This window comes from Oncorhynchus mykiss, chromosome 17 (assembly GCF_013265735.2).
Source record: "Oncorhynchus mykiss isolate Arlee chromosome 17, USDA_OmykA_1.1, whole genome shotgun sequence".
NCBI lineage: Eukaryota > Metazoa > Chordata > Actinopteri > Salmoniformes > Salmonidae > Oncorhynchus > Oncorhynchus mykiss.
Window position 1 is genome coordinate 6,372,033 of NC_048581.1, and position 22,391 is coordinate 6,394,423.

Below are 22,391 nucleotides of genomic sequence, written 5' to 3' on the forward strand. Positions count from 1 at the left end.
CAACTAAAGTGAATTCAACATGAAATCAACACAAAATGTTACCTGTCATTGGATTTAGGTTCCCAGTTGGGTGAAACACAAAATGTCACCAGTCATTGGATATCGGTTGCTGGTTGGGTGACACTGATCTGACACCATCACATGGATTTGTTTTGTTGAAATGACGTGGAAACAATGTTTATTCAACCAGTGGGAGGCTTGTAAATGTAAATGCCCCCAGGAAAGTCGAAAGAGAAACTCTTCATTGAGACAATAATACACAGCAATCTGTGGGAGAGTTGTGGTGGATATTATAAACTAAGGATCTGCTGTAGTCCAAGTCAAACCAAGATTCTTTATTTCTGAGCTCAGAGAGAATAACAGAGTTACACAGCGCAGTGTAGACAGTCTGAATTCCTGAAGCATTGGGTGATGAGCACATATCTTTATAGTTTCCTGTTCCTGGGCGGGACTTTATTCATACAAGGATGCAGGTGCAGCTGGTTTGCAACACAGAATGATACTCCCAAGAACAGGAGATTATAATAGGACAGTTTCACAAGGTTAGTCACATACTCAGTTATGTGGACACACAAACAATTAACATTTTCCATTACAGAGTCTGAACATTTTCATTTCATTAAATCATCAGTGGGCCAACAATGCAAATGTCAACAATGGAACTAATGCATCACATCCAAATATCACTTGATTATCTGTAGTGCTGGAGGAATGACACACCCAGATAAACACACACAAAGAGTTTAAAAAATAATATACAACTCTCTATTCAAACTTACATACTCAATTCATGTTTTCTAATAAAAACACACAAATATATGTTTAAGTATACTTTGTACAATTCAATTTCATCTGGTATAAACAGGTAAACACATTCTCAGTCAACAATATAAGACAACGGGACCACTGTGTATGTTCTCTGATGAATTTTAAGTCAACGTGATGTGAAAAACCTAAGAGAAGTAATTATTCTCCCGTGTGGATTCTCACATGACGTTTAAGTGACCATGATGAGTAATATGTCTTCCCACAGTCTGAGCATTTGTAAGGGTTCTCCTCTTTGTGCAGTCTCATGTGTTCTTTCAGCTTTCCTGAATGGTTAAAACGCTTTCCGCAGTGGGAGCAGTGGTAAGGCTTCTCCCCTGTGTGCATTCGCTCGTGAGCATTCAGGTTTCCTGACTCTCCAAAACTCTTTCCACACTGGGAGCAATGGAAAGGCTTCTCCCCTGTGTGTATTCGTTCGTGAGATTTCATGTTTCCTAACTGGTTAAAACTCTTTCCACACTGTGTGCAATGGTGTGGCTTCTCCCCTGTGTGTATTCTCTCATGTCTTCTCATGCTAACGAACTGGTTAAAACTCTTTCCACAGTGGGAGCAGAGGTGTTGTCTTGCTGGTTTGGACGTTTCTGGTTTCTCCAAGTTTGGTTTTCCTCCTGCAATAAACAGTGTTAATTTAAAGAGAGACCTGAATGAAATCTCTACATGATAAAAACTGCCTTGCTATGAGGTTTAATCCAAATCAGATCCCTCAATGTCCTGAGGTCAGCTTTCAAACATTTCATAATTCAAAAACAATCTTGGTGTTATTTTTAAATCAAATTATGCCCTAACCCTAAAGCGTCCTGGTAATTACTGATATGTTTACATTATCTATTATTATTATTATTATCTCTGTTTTAGAAGTCAGAACACAAACAACTAGACAGTTCTATGACACTCAAGACAGACATCGCTGGATTCCTATCGAGCAGGTGGTTATAAATATATAACCTTCATAGCTGTATGATAATGAATGTGACCTACACACTTCCTTAAACTGAAAATTAGTAAAGTCCAAAACTTGGAGACAGGCACAAAGCGCATCAGTAACATCTCCCGTTGTCAATAGGGTCGACACAATGGCTTTTAATTTTTTTTATTCACACATATTTAATATTTTGACTACCATTAATGTCACGATAATTTGGGTAGATGTTCCAAAAAATATAAATATTTAAGTGAAAAGATTATTTCTCTCAAATTTGGTGCACAAATTTGTTTACATCCCTGTTAGTGAACATTTCTCCTTTGCCAAGAAAATCTATCCACCTGACAGGTGTGGCATATCAAGAAACTGATTAAACAGCATTATCATTACTCAGGTGCACCTTGTGCTGGGGACAATAAAAAGCCACTAAATGTGTTTTGTCACACAACACAATGCCACAGATGTCTCAAGTTTTAAGGGAGTGTGCAATTGGCAATGCTGACTGCAGGAATATCCACTGGAGCTGTTCACTTAGGGGTGTACTCACTTTTGTTGCCAGTGGTTTAGACATTAATGGCTGTGTGTGGAGTTATTTTGAGGGGACAGCAAATTTACACTGTTATACAAGCTGTACACTTTACATTGTAGCAAAGTGTCATTTCTTCAGTGTTGTCACATGAAAAGATATACTCAAATATTTACAAAAATGTGAGGGGTGTACTCACTTTTGTGATATACTGTATATATATAGCACCAGTCACAAGTTTAGACTCACCTACTCATTCAAGGGTTTTTATTTTTTACAATTTTCTACATTGTAGAATAATAGTGAAGACATCAAAACTATGAAATAACACAAATGGAATCATGTAGTAACCAAAAAAAAGTGATAAACAAATCAAAATATATTTTACATTTGAGATTCTTCAAAGTAGCCACCCTTTGCCTTGATGACAGCTTTGCACACTCTTGGCATTCTCTCAACCAGCTTCATTAATTATGTAATGGTGGAGACGCAGGGCAGCGTTCATATATGGTCGATTCCGTGGGAAAGTCAGCCTGAACATGCTCACTCCACAGCTAGCTTGAAACGTCACAGATGGAGCTGTCCAACTGGTACCTTTTCTATAGCTCCATCGGTTCATTGTCAAGGAGAGCGGTCACATGTGATGAGATGAGAAGCAGAGTATCACTAGTTTGAGCACAGTATGGGGACAGTGACAATGGAGGCTAAACTGGCACACTAACGTTAGTTACACATGAACAAATGAATGAATTTTGTCCATTACAGAGACGGAGGCCAAGTCTCACAAAAAATGCTTTTCATTCAATCATATTTCATGGCTTTTAGAAAAGGTTTACAGAGCTTGTTTTAAAAAATATATATATTTGACATTTTTAACAAGTTCTGTATATCAGATGTTAATGAAGCAGACCACATTGAAGTGTCTTGAATTGTTCTTGCCTGTCCTACAGTCTTGTAAAGATAGGGGGGTTGACTGGGACAGGCAATGTAACATCCATAATGTTTTGAGAAAATGTTTTTGTAAAACAAGCACCTTACATTGGATCATCTTGAAACGTTCTCTCTAAAGCTAACTTTCATCAAGGTTTTATATGGTCAATTGGTTTCTCTCTGTTCATTGGCAGAATCCTTTTTCAGTGTTATGATATTCATAACATCCATATCCACCAGTCTATCTTCCAGTCAACTAACAGAACTCTGCTGGTTGTCCTGGTAACAGATACCAGTGGGCAGATCGATTGTATTTGTTCAAACTAAACTACTTACTTTGATGTGTCAAATCTGATCTTTTCTTCTCTTCTCCTCCTCTCACAGTTCCACTCAGCCCCGTTGTTTTCCTGCAGTCCACCAGCAGCACAGACAACCTCTTCATACCCAGCAGTAAGGTGCTAACAGGAGAGGCACGACACGGGGACTCCAGGAGGGAGGAAGGGCTAGCATTGTCCTGGTAACCATAAAGAGGGGACACAGACACATATCATTATGGATGCTGTCGTCACTGTTGTCATAAAGTGTTGTACAGAAACCCAGCCCAGACCCCGATAGAGCAAGCTGTATGCTAGACCAGACCAAGCTGTACCATCTGGTGTTCTGATCTGGAGAGACTCTTCTCTGCCTCGTCAGCATCAGGATGTTGTTGAGGCTCCCCAGGGGATCCATAATAGTAATGTATCTCTCCTGCGTGAATGAGAACAGCAACAGAGTCTTACAAAAAGGCATGAATATGTCTAACATCATGATTTTATAAAATATTGTTTGTGATACAAATGTTAAAGGGTTGTTCCATGAAATGGGTGCCTGTTGCATCCCTTTGATATTTAAGTAGAAAATATGCACCAATATTGAATTTTAAAAGCCTGTTATATTAGATGAGGTGCACTTTAATATAGACCACATTAAATAAATCTAATTTAAAAGTCCCAAAAATATATGTACCAATGGCGGATTGCACCTTTAACAATTCCTACAGTACTGAACAACATATTCAAGTGTAGAACGTCAGTAGAATGCCCCTTAAAAACCCCACGGTGGTTCAACAAATGCCTACTTTGTGCCCGTTATTAATTATTGTTTGTAAGTCAGTACTCACTGGTCTTAATCTGATATTCAGTCTCCTCCTTTTTCACTCCCAAAACGTCTTCCTTCTTCTCTTTTATTGAGATAGCCTCCTCTTCCTCTTTTACTCTAAAATGTTCTTCCAATGTTATGGCATCTTCCTCCTTTTTGACAACCTCTTTCACTGTAATATCATCCTCTTCCTCCTTTTTCATTCTGAAAGCTTCTTCCTCTCCTTTCATCACAGCTTCTTTCTCCGTCGAGGTTAGTGACCTCATGATCCGGACGATTAGCTTAGTGCAGTATCAATTTAACACATTTGCAAATTTAACAAGCAAATTACGTTTAAATTAACTAGTAAAAACGTAAACACATTTTTGTTCTAAACACTAAGAGTAATATACACAAGATTGGTCTAAAAAGCTTCAATGTTTCGGTTTTATGTTAACTAGCAAGCTACCGCGTGGTTAAATCAGCATGTTGTTGCTGGTGAAGAAGCTGCCCATCTCGTCCACTAGATTATACGTCACACAAGAAGCATTATCCTGAAAGACGCACATCGCCATCTGCTGACTGGAGTGGGTAACGCAGACTGGAGAAAAATCTCCCTTACGATGTTTATTCTGGCAAGCAATGTCATAAGAAGTAATTTAAAAAGAACAAGATGTTATGTTTTCTCATACTTCTTACTGCCAATACTTTAATACAGTTCATCCTCCATGGAGTTAGACAGACCCTGGTGGAAAGCGGTGACCAGAGCCTCAGTAGTCCACCCACTCTCTGTGGTGACGCCTGTAGCAATATATACAGTTCATCCTCTATGGAGTTAGACAGACCCTGGTGGAAAGCGGTGACCAGTTCCTCAGTAGTCCACCCACTCTCTGTGGCGACGCCTGTAGCACTGGGTGATGAGACTTTGGCATGGGCTCCTCCTGGGTTGGAGTTGCCAATACAGGGCTAAAATTAAATTGTACTACACCAGCTCTGACACTTGTCTTATGTGGCAGGGCTTGCATACTATTACAGACTACAAAAGGGAAGCACAGCCGCGAGCTGCCCAGTGACACGAGCCTACCAGACGAGCTAAATCACTTCTATGCTCACTTCGAGGCAAGCAACACGTCGGTTCTCCATAGCATGAGTAACACCTTAAACAGGTCAACATTCACAAGGCCGTGGGGCCAGACAGATTACCAGGACCATTGAGTAACACCTTAAACAGGTCAACATTCACAAGGCCGTGGGGCCAGATGGATTACCAGGACCATTGAGTTTGCTGATAAGAATGCGGTGATTGACAGAGTCAAAAGCCTTGGCCAGGTCGATGAAGACTGCTGCACAGTACTGTCTCTTATCGATTGCTGTTATGGCGGTTATGATATCGTTTAGGACCTTGAGTGTACGGCTAAAGGCTATAAGAACTGGTCGTCTAGTGCCTTATGTAACAGTATAATTTAAACCGTCCCCTCGCCCATACCCGGGCGCGAACCAGGGACCTTCTGCACACATCAACAGTCACCCTCGAAGCATCGTTACCCATCGCTCCACAAAAGCCGCGGCCCTTGCAGAGCAAGGGGAACTACTACTTCAAGGTCTCAGAGCAAGTGACGTCACTGATTGAAACGCTATTTAGCGCCCACGCTAACTAAGCTAGCCGTTTCACATCCGTTACACTTAGGAACAGAGAATAAAAGGAGCAGGTTTCTGGGCGTGGTAGAATAGATTCAGGGCATAATGTACAGACAAGGGTATGGTAGGATGTGAGTACAGTGGAGGTAAACCTAGGCATTGAGTGACGATGAGAGAGGTTGTGTCTCTGGAGGCACCAGTTAACCCAGGTGAGGTCTCCCCATGTGTGGGGTGGGACAAAATAGCTATCTAAGGCATGTTGAGCGGGACTGGGGGCTCTACAGTGAAATAAAACAATAAGAACTAACCGAAACAGTAGTAGACAAAGCATATTGATATTAGAGAGAGGCCTAAAGCAATCAAAGGTGTTGATCAGCTAAAACATCAACGGGTAAATGGCGATGAATGGGCAGAGGGGGTCAGTTAGGTACACGCAGGACCTGAGTTCGAGGCTGGGGCCGAGAGGTAAACTAAATGAGGTACAGTGTTAATGAACAGTCCAGCAGGCATCAGCTGTGTAGCCGAGTGATCATAGGGTCCAATGAGCAGCAATAGGTGAGTCAGGGAGCCGTTCAGTAGTCGCTACTACGCTAGGCAAGCGGGAGACACGGCGTTCAGAAAGCTAGCGGGCCGGGGCTAGCAGATGGGTCTTCGGCGATATCACAACGGAAAAGCCTGTTGAAACCACATAGGACGATTGCGTCGGCAGAACAGTCGTGATGGATCGGCGGGGCTCCGTGTTGACAATAAAGGGTCCAGACCAATTGGAAAAAGAGGTAGTCTAGCCCAAGAATTAGCTGTTATTACTTCGTCGGCTAGCCGGGAGATGCGCCTAGCTCAAGGCTAACTGGTGCAGGCTTCGGGACAGAGGCGTTAGCCACAATAGCCACTCGGTTGCAGCAAGCTAGCAGCAATGATCTGGTGTAATGGTCCAGAGCATGCGTCAGGAATCCCGGTGATGTGGTAGAGAAAAGCAGTCCGATATCCTCTGGTTTGATATCGCGCTGTGCAGACTGGCAGGTGTCTGAGCTAAAGGTGAAGACCGCTAGCAGTGGCTAACAATGACTAGTAGCTAGTTTGCTGGCTAGCGTCTGATGGAGGTTCCAGTTATAAGGTATATTTAAAAAATGATGAACCAACTCCTTTTCCATATTTCTATAAGAGCCCCCGTGACCCAATTCACATCGGACTAAGCAAACCCCAGCATGAGCTGTGGTTGCGGATAGTTAATTATCTACATAACGAAAAGTCACTTACGTTCCAAATAACGGGAGGACTTGTTCTCAACCATACAGGCCAGGAAACGTGGGAGCTTTTGCTCTACACGTGAAATGTTTTGAACTCTGAAATATTGATCACTCAAGAAGAAGTGAGTCCTCGGTGACAGCCTAACAGACAGCAGCTGGAAAGGTAGCAAATCTAGTACGACAACACTGACCGACGTGGACCAATCTCCAGAGAGAGAGAGATGGACCTTTCAGACCACGTGACCACACCACAAGAGTTAGATTCAGGAAAATTATAACTTTGTAATCTGAACATTTTCCGTGGTGCCCCGACTTCCTAGTTAGTTAAATGTACATGATTTGTTTAATCACGTAATAATAACTACAGAGAATTGATTTGATAAAATAACAGTCTTCCCCTTTAATGATACTAAAGACAAGACAATATAGTTTATTGTACAGTCGTGGCCAAAAGTTTTGAGAATGACACAAATATTAGTTTTCAAAGTCTGCTGCCTCAGTTTGTATGACGGCAATTTGCATATACTCCAGAATGTTATGAAGAGTGATCAGATGAATTGCAATTAATTGCAAAGTCCCTCTTTGCCATGGAAATGAACAGAATCCCCCAAAAAGATTTCCCCTGCATTTCAGCCCTGCCATAAAAGGACCAGCTTACATCATGTCAGTGATTCTCTCGTTAACTTCTTTGGGACTGGTGGGCAGTATTGAGTAGCTTGGATGAATAAGGTGCCCAGAGTAAACTGCCTGCTACTCTGGCCTAGTTGCTAATATTTGCATATTATTAGTAGATTTGGATAGAAAACACTCTGAAGTTTCTAAAACTGTTTGAATGATGTCTGTGAGCATAACAGTTCTCAGGCAAAAACCTGAGAAAAAATTCAACCAGGAAGTGGGAAATCTGAGGTTTGAAGTTTTTCAACTCATTCCCTGTCGAAGACACAGTGTCTATGGGGTCATCTTGCACTTCCTAAGCTTCCACTAGATGTCAACAGTCTTTAGAACCTTGTTTGATGCTTCTACTGTGAAGTGGGGGCTCTTAAGGGCTGTTTGAGCCAGGTGTCTGGCAGAGTGCCAAGAGCTTGTGACGCGCGTTCACGTGAGTGTTAGCTTGCGTTCCATTGCATTTCTACAGACAAAGGAATTCTCCGGTTGGAACATTATTGAAGATTTATGATAAAAACATCCTAAAGATTCTATACTTCATTTGACATGTTTCTACGAACTGTAATGGAACTTTTCGTCTGAACTTTCACATGGACTTGCTGTCGCGATTTTGGATTGTGTACTAAACGTTCGACCAAATAGGAGGTATTTGGACATAAATGAGGGACTTTATCGAACAAATCAAACATTTATTGTGGAACTGGGATTCCTGGGAGTGCATTCTGATGAAGATCATCAAACGTAAGTGAATATTTCTAATGCTATTTCTGACTTCTGTTGACTGCACAACATGGCGGATATCTGTTTGGCTGTTTTGTTGTCTGAGGGCCGTACTCAGATTATTGCATGGTGTAAAGCTTTTTTGAAATCTGACACAGTGGTTGCAATTGAGAAGTTTATCTAAAGTTCCATGTATAACACTTGTATTTTCATCAACATTTATGATGAGTATTTCTGTAAATTGATGTGGCTCTGCAAAATCACCGGATGTTTTGGAACTACTGAACATAACGCGCCAATGTAAACTCAGATTTTTTTATATAAATATGAACTTTATCAAACAAAACATATATGTATTGTGTAACATGAAGTCCTATGAGTGTCATCTGATGAAGATCATCAAAGGTTAGTGATTCATTTGATCTCTATTTCGGCTTTTTGTGACTACTCTCTTTGGCTGGAAAAATGGCTAAGTTTTTCTGTGACTTGGCTCTGACCTAACATAATCGTTTGTGATGCTTTCGCCATAAAGCCTTTTTGAAATGAGACACTGTGGCTGGATTAGCGAGAAGTTTATCTTTAAAATGGTGTAAAATACTTGTATGCTTGGGGAATCTTAATTATGAGATTTCTGTTGTTTTGAATTTGGTGCCCTGCACTTTCGCTGGCTGTTGATGAGGTGGGACGCTACCGTCCCGAATATCCCAGAGAGGTTAACACAGATGTGAGTGTTGACGAGGACAAGGCTGGCAATCACTCGGTCATACTGATTGAGTTCGAATAACAGACTGGAAGCTTCAAAAGGAGGGTGGTGCTTGGAATCATTGTTCTTCCTCTGTCCAACCATGGTTACCTGCAAGGAAACACGTGCCGTCATCATTGCTTTGCACAACAAAGGCTTCACGGGCAAGGATATTGCTGCCAGTAAGATTGCACCTAAATCAACCTTTTATCAGATCTTCAAGAACTTCAAGGAGAGCGGTTCAATTGTTGTGAAGAAGGCTTCAGGGTGCCCAAGAAAGTCCAGCAAGCACCAGGACCGTCTCCTAAAGTTGATTCAGCTGCGGGATCGGGGCACCACCAGTACAGAGCTTGCTTACGAATGGCAGCAGGCAGGTGTGAGGGCAGCAGGCAGGTGTGAGTGCATCTGCATGCACAGTGAGGCAAAGACTTTTGGTGGATGGCCTGGTGTCAAGAAGGGCAGCAAAGAAGCCACTTCTCTCCAGGAAAAACATCAGGGACAGACTGATATTTTGCAAAAGGTACAGGGATTGGACTGCTGAGGACTGGGGTTAAATCATTTTCTTTGATGTATCCCCTTTCCGGTTGTTTGGGGCATCGGGGAAAAAAGCTTGTCCGGAGAAGACCAGGTGAGCGCTACCATCAGTCCTGTGTCATGCCAACAGTAAAGCATCCTGAGACCATTCATGTGTGGGGTTGCTTCTCAGCCAAGGGAGTGGGCTCACTCACAATTTTGCCTCAGGACACAGCCATGAATAAAGAATGGTACCAACACATCCTCCGCGACCATCTTCTCCCAACCATCCAGGAACAGTTTGGTGACGAACAATGCCTTTTCCAGCATGGTGGAGCACCTTGCCATAAGGCAAAAGTGATAACAAGTGGTTTGGGTAACAAAACATCAATATTTTGGGTCCATGGCCAGGAAACTCCCCAGACCTTAATCCCATTGAGAACTTGTGGTCAATCCTCAAGAGGCTGGTTTTTGTACAAACAAAAACCCAAATTCTGACAAACTCCAAACATTGAGTATGCAAAAATGGGCTGCCATCAGTCAGGATGTGGCCCAGAAGTTAATTGACAGCATGCCAGGGTTAGGGTTAGGGTTAGGGTTAAAAATGGGCTGCCATCAGTCAGGATGTGGCCCAGAAGTTAATTGACAGCATGCCAGGGTTAGGGTTAGGGTTAGGGTTAAAAATGGGCTGCCATCAGTCAGGATGTGGCCCAGAAGTTAATTGACAGCCATCAGTGGATTGCAGAGGTCTTGAAAAAGAAGAGTCAACACTGCAAATATCGACTCTTTGCATCAACTTCATGTAATTGTCACTGAAAGCCTTTGACACTTATGTAATGCTTGTAATTATTCTTCAGAATTCCATAGTAACATCTGACAAAAATATCTAAAGACACTGACGCAGCAAACTTTGCGGAAATTAATATTTGTGTCATTCTCAAAACTTTTGGCCACGACTGTAGGATACATGATAGTGACAACACATGGAGTAGGGTTGGATATAGTCATGGTAGGATACATGATAGTGGCAACACATGGAGTAGGGTTGGATAACATCCTCTTTGAAAGGTTCATTGTACTCTTTAACTATGCTTCCTTTACTGATGACCTGAACAGATCATTTTTACCCTTTTAAAAATAGTTGTCAGCTATCCAGATATAATGGTCAAGAGGTTGTGAAGGGGCCCTTGAACACATGTTGTGTTTAGGTACATATGTTTTCTGTTTATGAAGGAATAAAGGATTGACAGGATATAGACCACAAAAAATAATATATAATTGTATTCTTTAACGATGTGCCCTTTACTAATGACTTAAACAGATCATTTTACCCTTTTACTGCAGGGGGCAAATTCAGGGCCCTTCACTGCTGTAGAAATGTTTTGGTACCCTTCCCCAGATCTGTGCCTCAACACAATCCTGTCTCGGAGCTCTATGGACAATTCTTTCGACCTCACGGCTTGGTTTTTGCTCTGACATGCACTGTCAACTGTGAGACCTAAAATCGACAGGTGTGTTCTTTCCAAATCATGTCCAATCAATTGAATTTACCCCAATCAAGTTGTAGAAACATCTCAAGGATGATCAAAAAAATCATTTTTTTTTGTAACATCATCTTTGAAACGCAAGAGAAAGGCCATACTGTATTATTCCAGCACAGGCGCTATTTCGATTTTGGCCACTAGATGGCATCAGTGTGTGTGTGTGTAAAGTTTTAGACTGGTAACGTCAGGAATGAGCGAGCGACATGACATTTAGAATGAAGTCACCCGGGTGTCCCACACCAGTTGCCCAAATGTACCCAAGTGGCCAAATTGGTAAAGTGATACATTTTCAAGCAAATAACTATATACAACATACAAAAATGCTATGCTAACACCCCCCCCCCCAAAAAAAAATGAAAAAATAATAATCCAAATGACACACTTTAGAATGACAGTATTTGGAAGATCCTCAGTCCTCTACACAATATCCTGCTGCTGATGCCAAGGCCCATAACAGTCTCTTTCTGGTGTAAAGCAGAGGGTAACAGAACAAGCGGTGCAGGCGACAGCGCATTTCCTGTGACACAGAACACAACGACGCCTCCCCACTGTGCCCTTTTTACCCCGAGGCACATTCATGCCTGCAGATAAGAATTTGGGAATGTGAACACCACTGGCGGCATGAGTAGAAGGGACATAATGTGATGCAGTGGACATGTTGTAGCCAGCAAGCTCCTGGATGAGCAGCTCTCTGAAGGCTAGCGGTTTCATGGAGGTCTGTCCACAGCTCTGAGCCATTTCCTTATGAAGGACGAATGCATTCATCACAGCAATGTCAATGAAGTGATAGAACAATGTCCTGTACCATTTCATTGTCTTGTGAAGACCATTGTTGTAGCCTATCAGAGCGTCTGACTTGTCCACACCTCCCATGCTCTTGTTGTAGTCCTTTACAGCAGCAGGAATGGGGACCCTTTTTGTGGCCCATGCACCATTGGCATCCTTCACACGCCTGTTGACGTGATCGCCACTGAAGGATTTGTGGATACTGGAGCACATGACCACCTCTCTGGTGTCCATCCACTTAACAAAGAGCAGGTCGTGTTTACGAATCCATCGCATGGTCCCCCTTTCTGCCCTCTTAGGCATGTCGTTCACCTTGGTTTTCGGAAAGCCCTCTCTGTTGGTACGGATGGTGCCACAAGCCCACACATCCTGCTTCCTCAGGTCTGTGAACAGGGTAGGGCTTGTGTAGAAGTTGTCCATAAACAGTTTGTAGCCCGTCCCCAGCAGCTGAAAATCCAACAACTCCATAACGGAATCATAACTGAGTCCCTTACCGGTCGCAAAACTGCTTTCCCCCTCACAAACAAACACATTCCAAGTGTAGGCACACACAGAATCGGCCAAAACAAAGAGTTTGTACCCACACAGCTTGTTAGGCATATGTTGTTTGAGGCCAATTCTAGCCTTTGAGGCTACCGTCCTCTCATCTATGGACAGGTTCTGGTTGGGCTGAAAATGGGTCTTGCAGGCCTCAACCATGCTGGAGTAGAGAGGTTTGATTTTGCAGAGCCTATCAAAGCTTGCTGTGCCTCTCTTCTTGTCATTGACCTTGTCAACTTGTGGGTCACTGATATGAAGCGCCCGTGAGATAGTCAGAAACCTTTTACAGGATATGACAGTGGTGGGGAAAGGCAGTTGGTAGAGAGGTGACGTTTTCCAGTAGTCCTTCAGGGTTTTCAACTTCACCAACCCCATGTAAATAACCATTGAGATGTAACAGTACAGGTCTTGGATGGAAATGGGCTTCCATGCCTCTGTCTTGCCTGCTTGTTTCTTAGCCCCATACTTGTTGGTGTTAGAAACCAGCGAATCAAGAACGGACAAGGAGAAAAACATCTGGAAAAGATGACGGGGGCTGTACTCTGCAGTCATGTCCAGCTGAGGTCCTGGCTGCCTTTTCGGTCTAAATGTTGGTGGAAGTGGCTCCACATCATCTTCTAGCACAGTGTGCCAACGGTCCTCTGCCTCGGTGGTAGTTGTCGCCGGTTCACTAGCCCTCCTCCGCTTCTGGGCTGGCCTCTTCACACCTCTAGATGGCCGGGCGGGGGAAGGTGTGGAGCCGGAGGCAGCAGGGGTCCGGCTGGATGAACCAGCTTCAGCGTCTGAATTAGTGGTGGATGGACACCTTGACATTGGGGGTTCCCATTGTTCATCCGAGTCCCTGGCACTGTGTAAGAAAAAACAATCAGTAAGAATACTTTTACAGATGAGCCCGGTATCAACACGTCAATTAAACAGATATCTATTATATAGAGTAGAGGGAACACAATCACTATGGTGAAGTGATTATATAGAGTAGAGGGAACACAATCACTATGGTGAAGTGATTATATAGAGTAGAGGGAACACGGTCACTGTGGTGAGGTGATTATATAGAGTAGAGGGAACACAATCACTATGGTGAAGTGATTATATAGAGTAGAGGGAACACAATCACTATGGTGAAGTGATTATATAGAGTAGAGGGAACACAATCACTATGGTGAAGTGATTATATAGAGTAGAGGGAACACAATCACTATGGTGAAGTGATTATATAGAGTAGAGGGAACACAATCACTATGGTGAAGTGATTATATAGAGTAGAGGGAACAATCACTATGGTGAGGTGATTATATAGAGTAGAGGGAACACAATCACTATGGTGAAGTGATTATATAGAGTAGAGGGAACACAATCACTATGGTGAGGTGATTATATAGAGTAGAGGGAACACAATCACTATGGTGAACTGATTATATAGAGTAGAGGGAACACAATCACTATGGTGAAGTGATTATATAGAGTAGAGGGAACACAATCACTATGGTGAAGTGATTATATAGAGTAGAGGGAACACAATCACTATGGTGAAGTGATTATATAGAGTAGAGGGAACACAATCACTATGGTGAAGAGCTGTTCCCTTCCACTCCGGCCATTGTTGTGGGCCGCCCTCCCCTCACCAGCCCCCAATGGATATTTATATAACAATGGAATGGAGTAGAATGGAACAGCAAACTCAGCTCACCACAGTGACCGTATACTGTATGGAGTAGAGGGAACATGGTCACTGTGGTGAGGTGATTGTGTGGAGTAGAGGGAACACGGTCACTGTGGTGAGGTGATTGTGTGGAGTAGAGGGAACACTGTCACTGTGGTGAGGTGATTGTATGGAGTAGAGGGAACACGGTCACTGTGGTGAGGTGACTGTATGGAGTAGAGGGAACACGGTCACTGTGGTGAGGTGATTGTGTGGAGTAGAGGGAACACGGTCACTGTGGTGAGGTGACTGTGTGGAGTAGAGGGAACACGGTCACTGTGGTGAGGTGACTGTGTGCTGTTCCATTCTACTACATTCCATTGATATAAAACCTATTGATATTGATTATATTCTACTACATTCCATTGATATAAAACCTATTGATATTGATTATATTCTACTACATTCCATTGATATAAAACCTATTGATATTGATTATATTCTACTACATTCCATTGATATAAAACCTATTGATATTGATTATATTCTACTACATTCCATTGATATAAAACCTATTGATATTGATTATATTCTACTACATTCCATTGATATAAAACCTATTGATATTGATTATATAAATAATATATTGATTATATAATATAGATATATTCACACACACACAATGTATAGCCAAGCGTACTTTACACATTTCATTACTGATTATATTTTTTTAATATTGCAAATAAAATTGAATGGATCCATCTCTAATGGATAATATTTGATATTATTAATTTCAAATCCCAGCATTATCATGAGAAGAACGTACCAGTCCAAAACCATGTCCTCGCCATGTAGAAACATATCTTCCGTCTGGGAGTCAAAGCTGTGTTCGCTCAGTGACTCGTCTTCGTCCTGTAGTAATTCTGTGTCACTTTCCCCATCTCCAGTGTGGGTCCCCTCATGTCTGTTCAGGCTTCCTAACTTGGTAAAACTCTTTCCAATCTGGGAGCAGAGGTGTCGTCTTGCTGGTTCGGACGTCTCTGGTTCCTCCAAGTTCGGTTTTCCTCCTGCCAAAGACAGTGTTCATTTTAAGAGGGAACAGAATTAAATCTCCACATGATAAAACTGCCTTGCTATGAGGTTTAATCCAAATCAGATCCCCTCAACCTGGGGCCAGTTTTCAAACATTTAATCATTTAAAACAATCTTGGTGTGATTTTACAACAAATGTTGTAGAGCTTCCTGGTAATATGTTCACTTACTAATTAATTCTGTATTAGAAGTCAGAATACAAACAACTAGACAGTTGTGGGACACAGACGTCGATGGATTCCTATCCATCAGGTGGTTCTAAACATATACAACCTTCATAGTTGTAAGATACATAAGTTCACTTTTTCCATAAAAAGCTTATTTCAATCATTTTGTGCTTAAATTTTTTTGTAGCCCTTTGCCAAGATAATCCATCCGCCTGACAGGTGTGGCATGTCAAGAAGCCGATTAAACAGCATGATCATTACACAGGTGCACCTTGTGCTGGGGACAATATAAGGCCACTAAAATGTGCAGTTTTGTTACACAATGCCACAGATGGCTCAAAGGAGTGTGCCATTGCTGTGCATGAATATCCACTGGATCTGTTACCAGAGATTTAAATCGTACTCTACTATAAGCCACCTCCAATGTCGTGTTTGAGAATTCGGCAGTATATCCAACTGACCACGTATAACCACGCCAGTCCAGGTCCTCCACATTGTCTTAGACCAGCCACCCAGACAGCTTCGTTTCCTGGGCCTGGCTCCCCAGTGGGTGGGACTAGCTCCCCAGTGGGTGGATGGCTGCGCCCCTGCCCAGTACTGTGAAGTCCATAGATTAGGGCCTATTTAATTCATTTACATTGACTGATTTCCTTAACTTTCTATGGCTGCAAGGGGCAGTATTGAGTAGCTTGAATGAAATGGTGTCCATTGTCAATGGCCAGCTCCTCCGTCTCAGTTGCTATTATATGCATATTATTATTAGTATTGGATAGAAAATACTCTAACGTTTCCAAAACTGTGAAAATATTGTCTGTGAGTATAACAGAACTGATATTGCAGAAGAAACCCTGGGGAAAATCAAAACAGGAAGTGGCTTCTATTTTGAAAACTCCATGTTCCATAGCCTGCCTTTGCCTGATTTAAAGGGATGTGAACCAGATTCCTTTTCCTATCACGTCCCCCAGGTGTCAACAGTCTTCAGACATAGTTTCAGGCTTTTATTTGGGAAAATGAGCCAGAACGATAACATCGCGTCAAGTGGTCACATGAGTTTTGCTCGCCCAACAGAATCCGACAGCCATTGTTTTCCCCTCCTGTGAAAGACATTTGCGGGGGATATATTATCAATTATATATTTTTTAAAAACCTGAGGATTGATTATAAAAAAAACGTTTGACATGTTTCTGTGGACATTATGGAAACTATTTAGAATTTTTGTCTGCGTTGTCTTGACCGCTCTTTCCTGTGGATTTCTGAACATAACGCGACAAACAAGCGGAGGTATTTTGGATATAAAAATCATCTTTATGGAACAAACAGAACATTTGCTGTCTAACTGGGAGTCTCGTGAGTGAAAACATCCGAAGATCAAAGGTAAACTATTAATTTGATTGCTTTTCTGATTTGTGACCGAGCTTCCTGATGCTAAGTGTACTTAATGTATTATCGTGCGATCGATAAACTTACACAAACGCTTGGATTGCTTTCGCTGTAAAGCATAATTTCAAAATCTGACACAACAGGTGGATTAACAAAAGGCTAAACTGTGTTTTCCTATATTGCACTTGTGATTTCATGAATATAAATATTTATAGTAATATTTATTGTATGTAGCGCTTTGCTATTCAGCGGTTGTTGATGACACTTATCCCGATATCAGGATTGCAGCCAAAACAAGTTAAATTAAATGTAAATAATTGACATTGTTGCAGGATGCTCTCGATGGTGCAGCTGTAGAACATTTTGAGGATCTGAGGACCCATGACATATCTTTTCAGTCTCCTGAGGGGGAATAGGTTTTGTCTGTGCCCTCTTCATGCCTGTCTTGGTGTGCTTGGACCATGTTAGTTTGTTGGTGATGTGTAGTGCAGCTCTCAACCTGCTGCACTACAGCCCCGTGGATGAGGGGGGGGGGGGGTGAGAGAAAGTGAGATAGATGTGGGGTTACATCTGGCCAGAGAGAGTAGGGGTTTGTAGGGGTGTTACTTGGTATATAGGCTGTCTCGCCGTTGTTCACTTTAATATAGACCACATGGAGAATTCAATACGTCTAATTAAAAAGTCCCACAAAGATATGTACCAATGGCAGATTGCCCCTTCAACAATTCCTACAGTACTGAACAACATAGTCAAGTGTAGAACTTCAGTAGAATGCCCCTTTAAAAACACACATTAGTTCAACAACGGCATCGTTTGTGCCCCTGTTTTTAAGACAGTACTCACGGATGGAAATCGGATGTTCAGTCTCCTCCTCCTCCCTTTTCACTCCCAAAACGTCTTTCTTCTCCTCTTTTACTGAGATAGCCTCCTCTTTCACTCCAAAATGATGTTCTTCCTCTTTCACTCCAAAATGTTCTTCCTCCTCTTTCTTCACTACATTCTCTTCTTTCAATGTTATGGCATCTTTCTCCTTTTTCATTCTGAAAGCTTCTTTCTCCGTCTTGCTTAGTGAGTTTATGCTCCGGGAGATTAGCCAAATGCTGTATCAATGTTGCTAATTTCACAAGCAAATTACGTTGAAATTAGCTAGTAGATAAGTAAACACAAGTATGTTCAAAACACTAAGAGTAATATACAACAAATTGGTCTAAAACGCTTCAATGAATCGGTTTTATGTTTGCTAGCACACCACCACGTTGGTCAAATCAGTAGCCTTTTGTCGCTGTTGAAGAAGCCTCCAGTTCCGTCCACTCGATTATACGTCACACAAGAAGCATCACCCGAAAGACGCTCATCGCCATCTCCTGGCTGGAGTGGGTAACGCAAATTGGAATCACCATGACTACGTTTATTCTGGCAAACAATGTCATAAGAAGTCATCTAAAAACAACCAGATGTTATGTTTTCTCATACTTCTTACGGCCAATACTTTAATCCGGGGCTGGCCTGCCCATTAGACAGGATTAGGTGACAGATTGACGAGGGTGGCATATTCCTAGCTAAATTGACCAAGGCTCATCGCTAACAACAAATATTAACACCTCACATAATGATGCCCAAAAACAATGAAAACTTCTCTCACCCAGCGGCATGTGGGCTATTTATGTGAGTGTTGGTGTTTCCACATAAAGCAGTGCCCATTTTGTAAAAGGCAACATGGACAGATATGTCTCTACCTGTGTAGAGAAAGATGCCCCTTTACCCTTCCAGTCTCTAAAGTATCATTTTGGGTGGTGGAATAGTTTGTATTCATTTTTTCTCATCAGTTATTCTGAACCCACTGCCTGCAAGTTGTCGTTAAATTAGCCTCAGTTATTTGTAGTTTCCTTCACGTTCTGAAGAGGAAACTGCCAGGAAATGCCCGCCTGAGTGCATTTGTCTACCACTATGTGTAGCTGTTAGCGATGATGCTAATGATCCACTATGTGTAGCTGTTAGCGATGATGCTAATGATCCACCATGTGTAGCTGTTAGCGATGATGCTAATGATCCACTATGTGTAGCTGTTAGCGATGATGCTAATGACAACCATCTTCTAGTTGATGGAAAAGCTTTCCCAAAAACGTTGTCAATTAAACGTCAACTACAAAGTAGTCTATGCCTCCCTGGCAGAATGATGAGCAAGGCTCTTGCTGGTGCCACTTAAATTAAAGGGTATCTACACCCAAAAATCAAATTTTCAGATTTTCCTCAGACTTCAAAAATGGTCTCCTGATGTGGTTTAAGTATGGTTGTGGACTTACATCCAATTGTGTAGTTTCTCTATTAACAGTGTGATTTAGAGAGAGAAGAACAGGGACCACTCGGAAACCAAGGGGGAAACACTTGTGGAACGTACAATAAATATGTGTATGAGACCAATAACATTTCATTTGATCTGATCTGTGGTCAGAGGTGTGCAGACAACAGATGGTGTTTATGGTGGAGAGGACTGTGGACTCAGTGGAGGACATCTCAGCCACTTGGCAGTGTTGACACTGCTACTTCCTACCTGACTGGTAATAGGACTTCACTGCTACTTCCTATCTGACTGGTAATAGGACTTCACTGCTACTTCCTATCTGACTGGTAATAGGACTTCACTGTCACTATCATGTATCCTGCCCTTGACAATGCCCAACTCCATGTGTTGCCACTATCATGTATCCTACTTGGCTGAAGCTTGATCCAGTGGAAGAAGTATTGAGTAATAGGGAGGTTAAAGGTCAATTCAGGATACAGCTGTTACTCTACACTATCCCTAGATAATCCAGTAATGAGAGAAAATGTTGGGCCCTATCAAATCCATTTTATATTTTTAACCTAATGCCGTTTGTTTTTTTCTCAAATTCCATTTTCTCTGTTTTGTTTTTCCAGATTTCTGATTTGTCCATGTTCTGTTTTTCTTTCAAAATAACACTGTTAATAGAGAAACTACACAATTGGATGTAAGTCCACAACAATACTTAAACCACATCAGCTGACCGTTTTTTTTTTCCTGAGAAAAATCGAAGAAAATGTTACTTTGGGGTGTAGATACCCTTTAATTAAAGTGGCACCAGTAAGAGCCTTACTCGGTTTGTGGTTGGTTCTCTGGAACACAAATCAAATCAAACTTTATTTGCCACATGCGCCGAATACAACAAGGGTAGACTTTACCGTGAAATGCTGAATACAACAAGTGTAGACTTTACCGTGAAATGCTGAATACAACAAGTGTAGACTTTACCGTGAAATGCTGAATACAACAAGGGTAGACTTTACCGTGAAATGCTGAATACAACAAGTGTAGACTTCACCGTGAAATGCTGAATACAACAAGGGTAGACTTTACCGTGAAATGCTGAATACAACAAGTGTAGACTTTACCGTGAAATGCTGAATACAACAAGGGTAGACTTTACCGTGAAATGCTGAATACAACAAGTGTAGACCTTACCGTGAAATGCTGAATACAACAAGTGTAGACTTTACCGTGAAATGCTGAATACAACAAGGGTAGACTTTACCGTGAAATGCTGAATACAACAAGTGTAGACTTTACCGTGAAATGCTGAATACAACAAGGGTAGACTTTACCGTGAAATGCTGAATACAACAAGTGTAGACCTTACCGTGAAATGCTGAATACAACAAGTGTAGACTTTACCGTGAAATGCTGAATACAACAAGGGTAGACTTTACAGTGAAATGCTGAATACAACAAGTGTAGACTTTACCGTGAAATGCTGAATACAACAAGTGTAGACTTTACCGTGAAATGCTGAATACAACAAGGGTAGACTTTACCGTGAAATGCTGAATACAACAAGGGTAGACTTTAACCGTGAAATGCTGAATACAACAAGGGTAGACTTTGCCGTGAAATGTTGAATACAACAAGGGTAGACTTTACAGTGAAATGCTGAATACAACAAGGGTAGACTTTACCGTGAAATGCTGAATACAACAAGTGTTGACTTTACCGTGAAATGCTGAATACAACAAGTGTAGACTTTACCGTGAAATGCTTACTTACAAGCCCTCAACCAACAGTGCAGTTCAAGAAGAAGAAAATATTTACCAAGTAGACTAAAATAAAAAGTAGCACAATAAGAACAACAATAACGAGGCTACATACAGGGGTACCCGAGTCAGTGTGCAGGGGTACAGGCTACTTGAGGTAATCTGTACATGGTGGTGGGGGGGGTGAAGTGACTATGCATAGGTGACTATGATATCATGTAAATTGTCCGGTGGTGATTTTTTATGAAATGATCAGCAGTCTAATGGCTTGGCGGGTAGAAGCTGTTGAGGAGCCTTTTGGTCCTAGACTTGGTGCTCTGGTACCGCCTGCCGTGCTGTCGAGGAGCCTTTTGGTCCTAGACTTGGTGCTCTGGTACCGCCTGCCGTGCTGTCGAGGAGCCTTTTGGTCCTAGACTTGGTGCTCTGGTACCGCCTGCCGTGCGCTACCAGAGAAAACAGTCTATAACTTGGGGGACTGGAGTCTCTGATTATTTTATGGGCCTTCCTCTGACACCGCCTGGTATAGAGGTCCTGGATGGCAGAACAAATCACAACTGGATTGATGCAAATAATCATGATATCATTCTGCCAGGTAGGCCAGGGAGGCATAGACTACTAATAATCATGATATCATTCTGCCAGGTAGGCCAGGGAGGCATAGACTACTAATAATCATGAAATCATTCTGCCAGGTAGGCCAGGGAGGCATAGACTACTAATAATCATGATATCATTCTGCCAGGTAGGCCAGGGAGGCATAGACTACTTTGTAGTTCACATTTAATTGACAAGGTTTTTTTGGATTAAGCTTTTCCATCAACCAGAAGATGGTTGTCATTAGCATCATCGCTAACAGCTACACATAGTGGATCATTAGCATCATCGCTAACAGCTATACGTAGTGGATCATTAGCATCATCGCTAACAGCTATACGTAGTGGTAGACAAACTCACTCAGACAGGGGCATTTCCTGGCTGTTTCCTCTTCAGAAAGTTGAAGGAAAATACAAATCACTGAGGAGAATTTAACAACGACTTGCAGGCAGTGGGTTCAGAATAACTGATGAGAAAAAATGAATACAAATTATACCACCACCCAAAAGGGCACTTCAGAGACTGGAAGGGCAAAGGGGCATGTGCTCTACCAAGGTAGAGTCCTATCTGTCCATGTTGCCTTTTACAAAATGGGCACTGCTTCATGTGGCAACAGCAACACTCACATAAATATCCCACATGCCGCTGGGTGAGAGAAGTTAGCATTGTTTTTGGGCATCATTATGTGAGGTGTTAATATGTGTTGCTGATCAATTTAGCTCGGGGATATACCTCCCTTGTCTATCTGTCACCTAAT

At 42.0% G+C, this 22,391-nt stretch overlaps 2 protein-coding genes across 2 annotated transcripts; both read right to left on the bottom strand.

The window, feature by feature from the left end:
* Window positions 1-320: 320 nt before the first annotated feature.
* Window positions 321-4,870, bottom strand: LOC110515089 (zinc finger protein 436-like). The gene is made up of 4 exons (XM_036947960.1): window positions 4,363-4,870; window positions 3,853-3,950; window positions 3,540-3,717; window positions 321-1,433 (listed from the first exon to the last, which is right to left on the bottom strand). Exons 1-4 carry the CDS (start codon window positions 4,604-4,606, stop codon window positions 967-969), a joined length of 987 nt encoding a protein of 328 aa, XP_036803855.1. The 5' UTR covers window positions 4,607-4,870; the 3' UTR covers window positions 321-966.
* Window positions 4,871-11,370: 6,500 nt separating this feature from the next.
* On the bottom strand, window positions 11,371-15,427 carry LOC118940007 (piggyBac transposable element-derived protein 4-like). Its single transcript, XM_036947928.1, has 2 exons — window positions 15,184-15,427; window positions 11,371-13,562 (listed from the first exon to the last, which is right to left on the bottom strand). Exons 1-2 carry the CDS (start codon window positions 15,216-15,218, stop codon window positions 11,807-11,809), a joined length of 1,791 nt encoding a protein of 596 aa, XP_036803823.1. The 5' UTR covers window positions 15,219-15,427; the 3' UTR covers window positions 11,371-11,806.
* Between the last annotated feature and the right edge of the window lie 6,964 nt (window positions 15,428-22,391).

Excerpts from the sequence above, each read along its gene's own strand:
- LOC110515089 (XM_036947960.1), bottom strand. The coding sequence starts at position 4,606 with ATGAGGTCACTAACCTCGACGGAGAAAGAAGCTGTGATGAAAGGAGAG. Across the intron at positions 3,951-4,362 it reads TGAATATCAGATTAAGACCA|GAGAGATACATTACTATTAT; the intron begins GTGAGTACTGAC and ends TCATTCACGCAG. Across the intron at positions 3,718-3,852 it reads CCAGATCAGAACACCAGATG|GACAATGCTAGCCCTTCCTC; the intron begins GTACAGCTTGGT and ends TATGGTTACCAG.
- LOC118940007 (XM_036947928.1), bottom strand. The coding sequence starts at position 15,218 with ATGTTTCTACATGGCGAGGACATGGTTTTGGACTG. Across the intron at positions 13,563-15,183 it reads GAGGACATGGTTTTGGACTG|TGCCAGGGACTCGGATGAAC; the intron begins GTACGTTCTTCT and ends TTTCTTACACAG.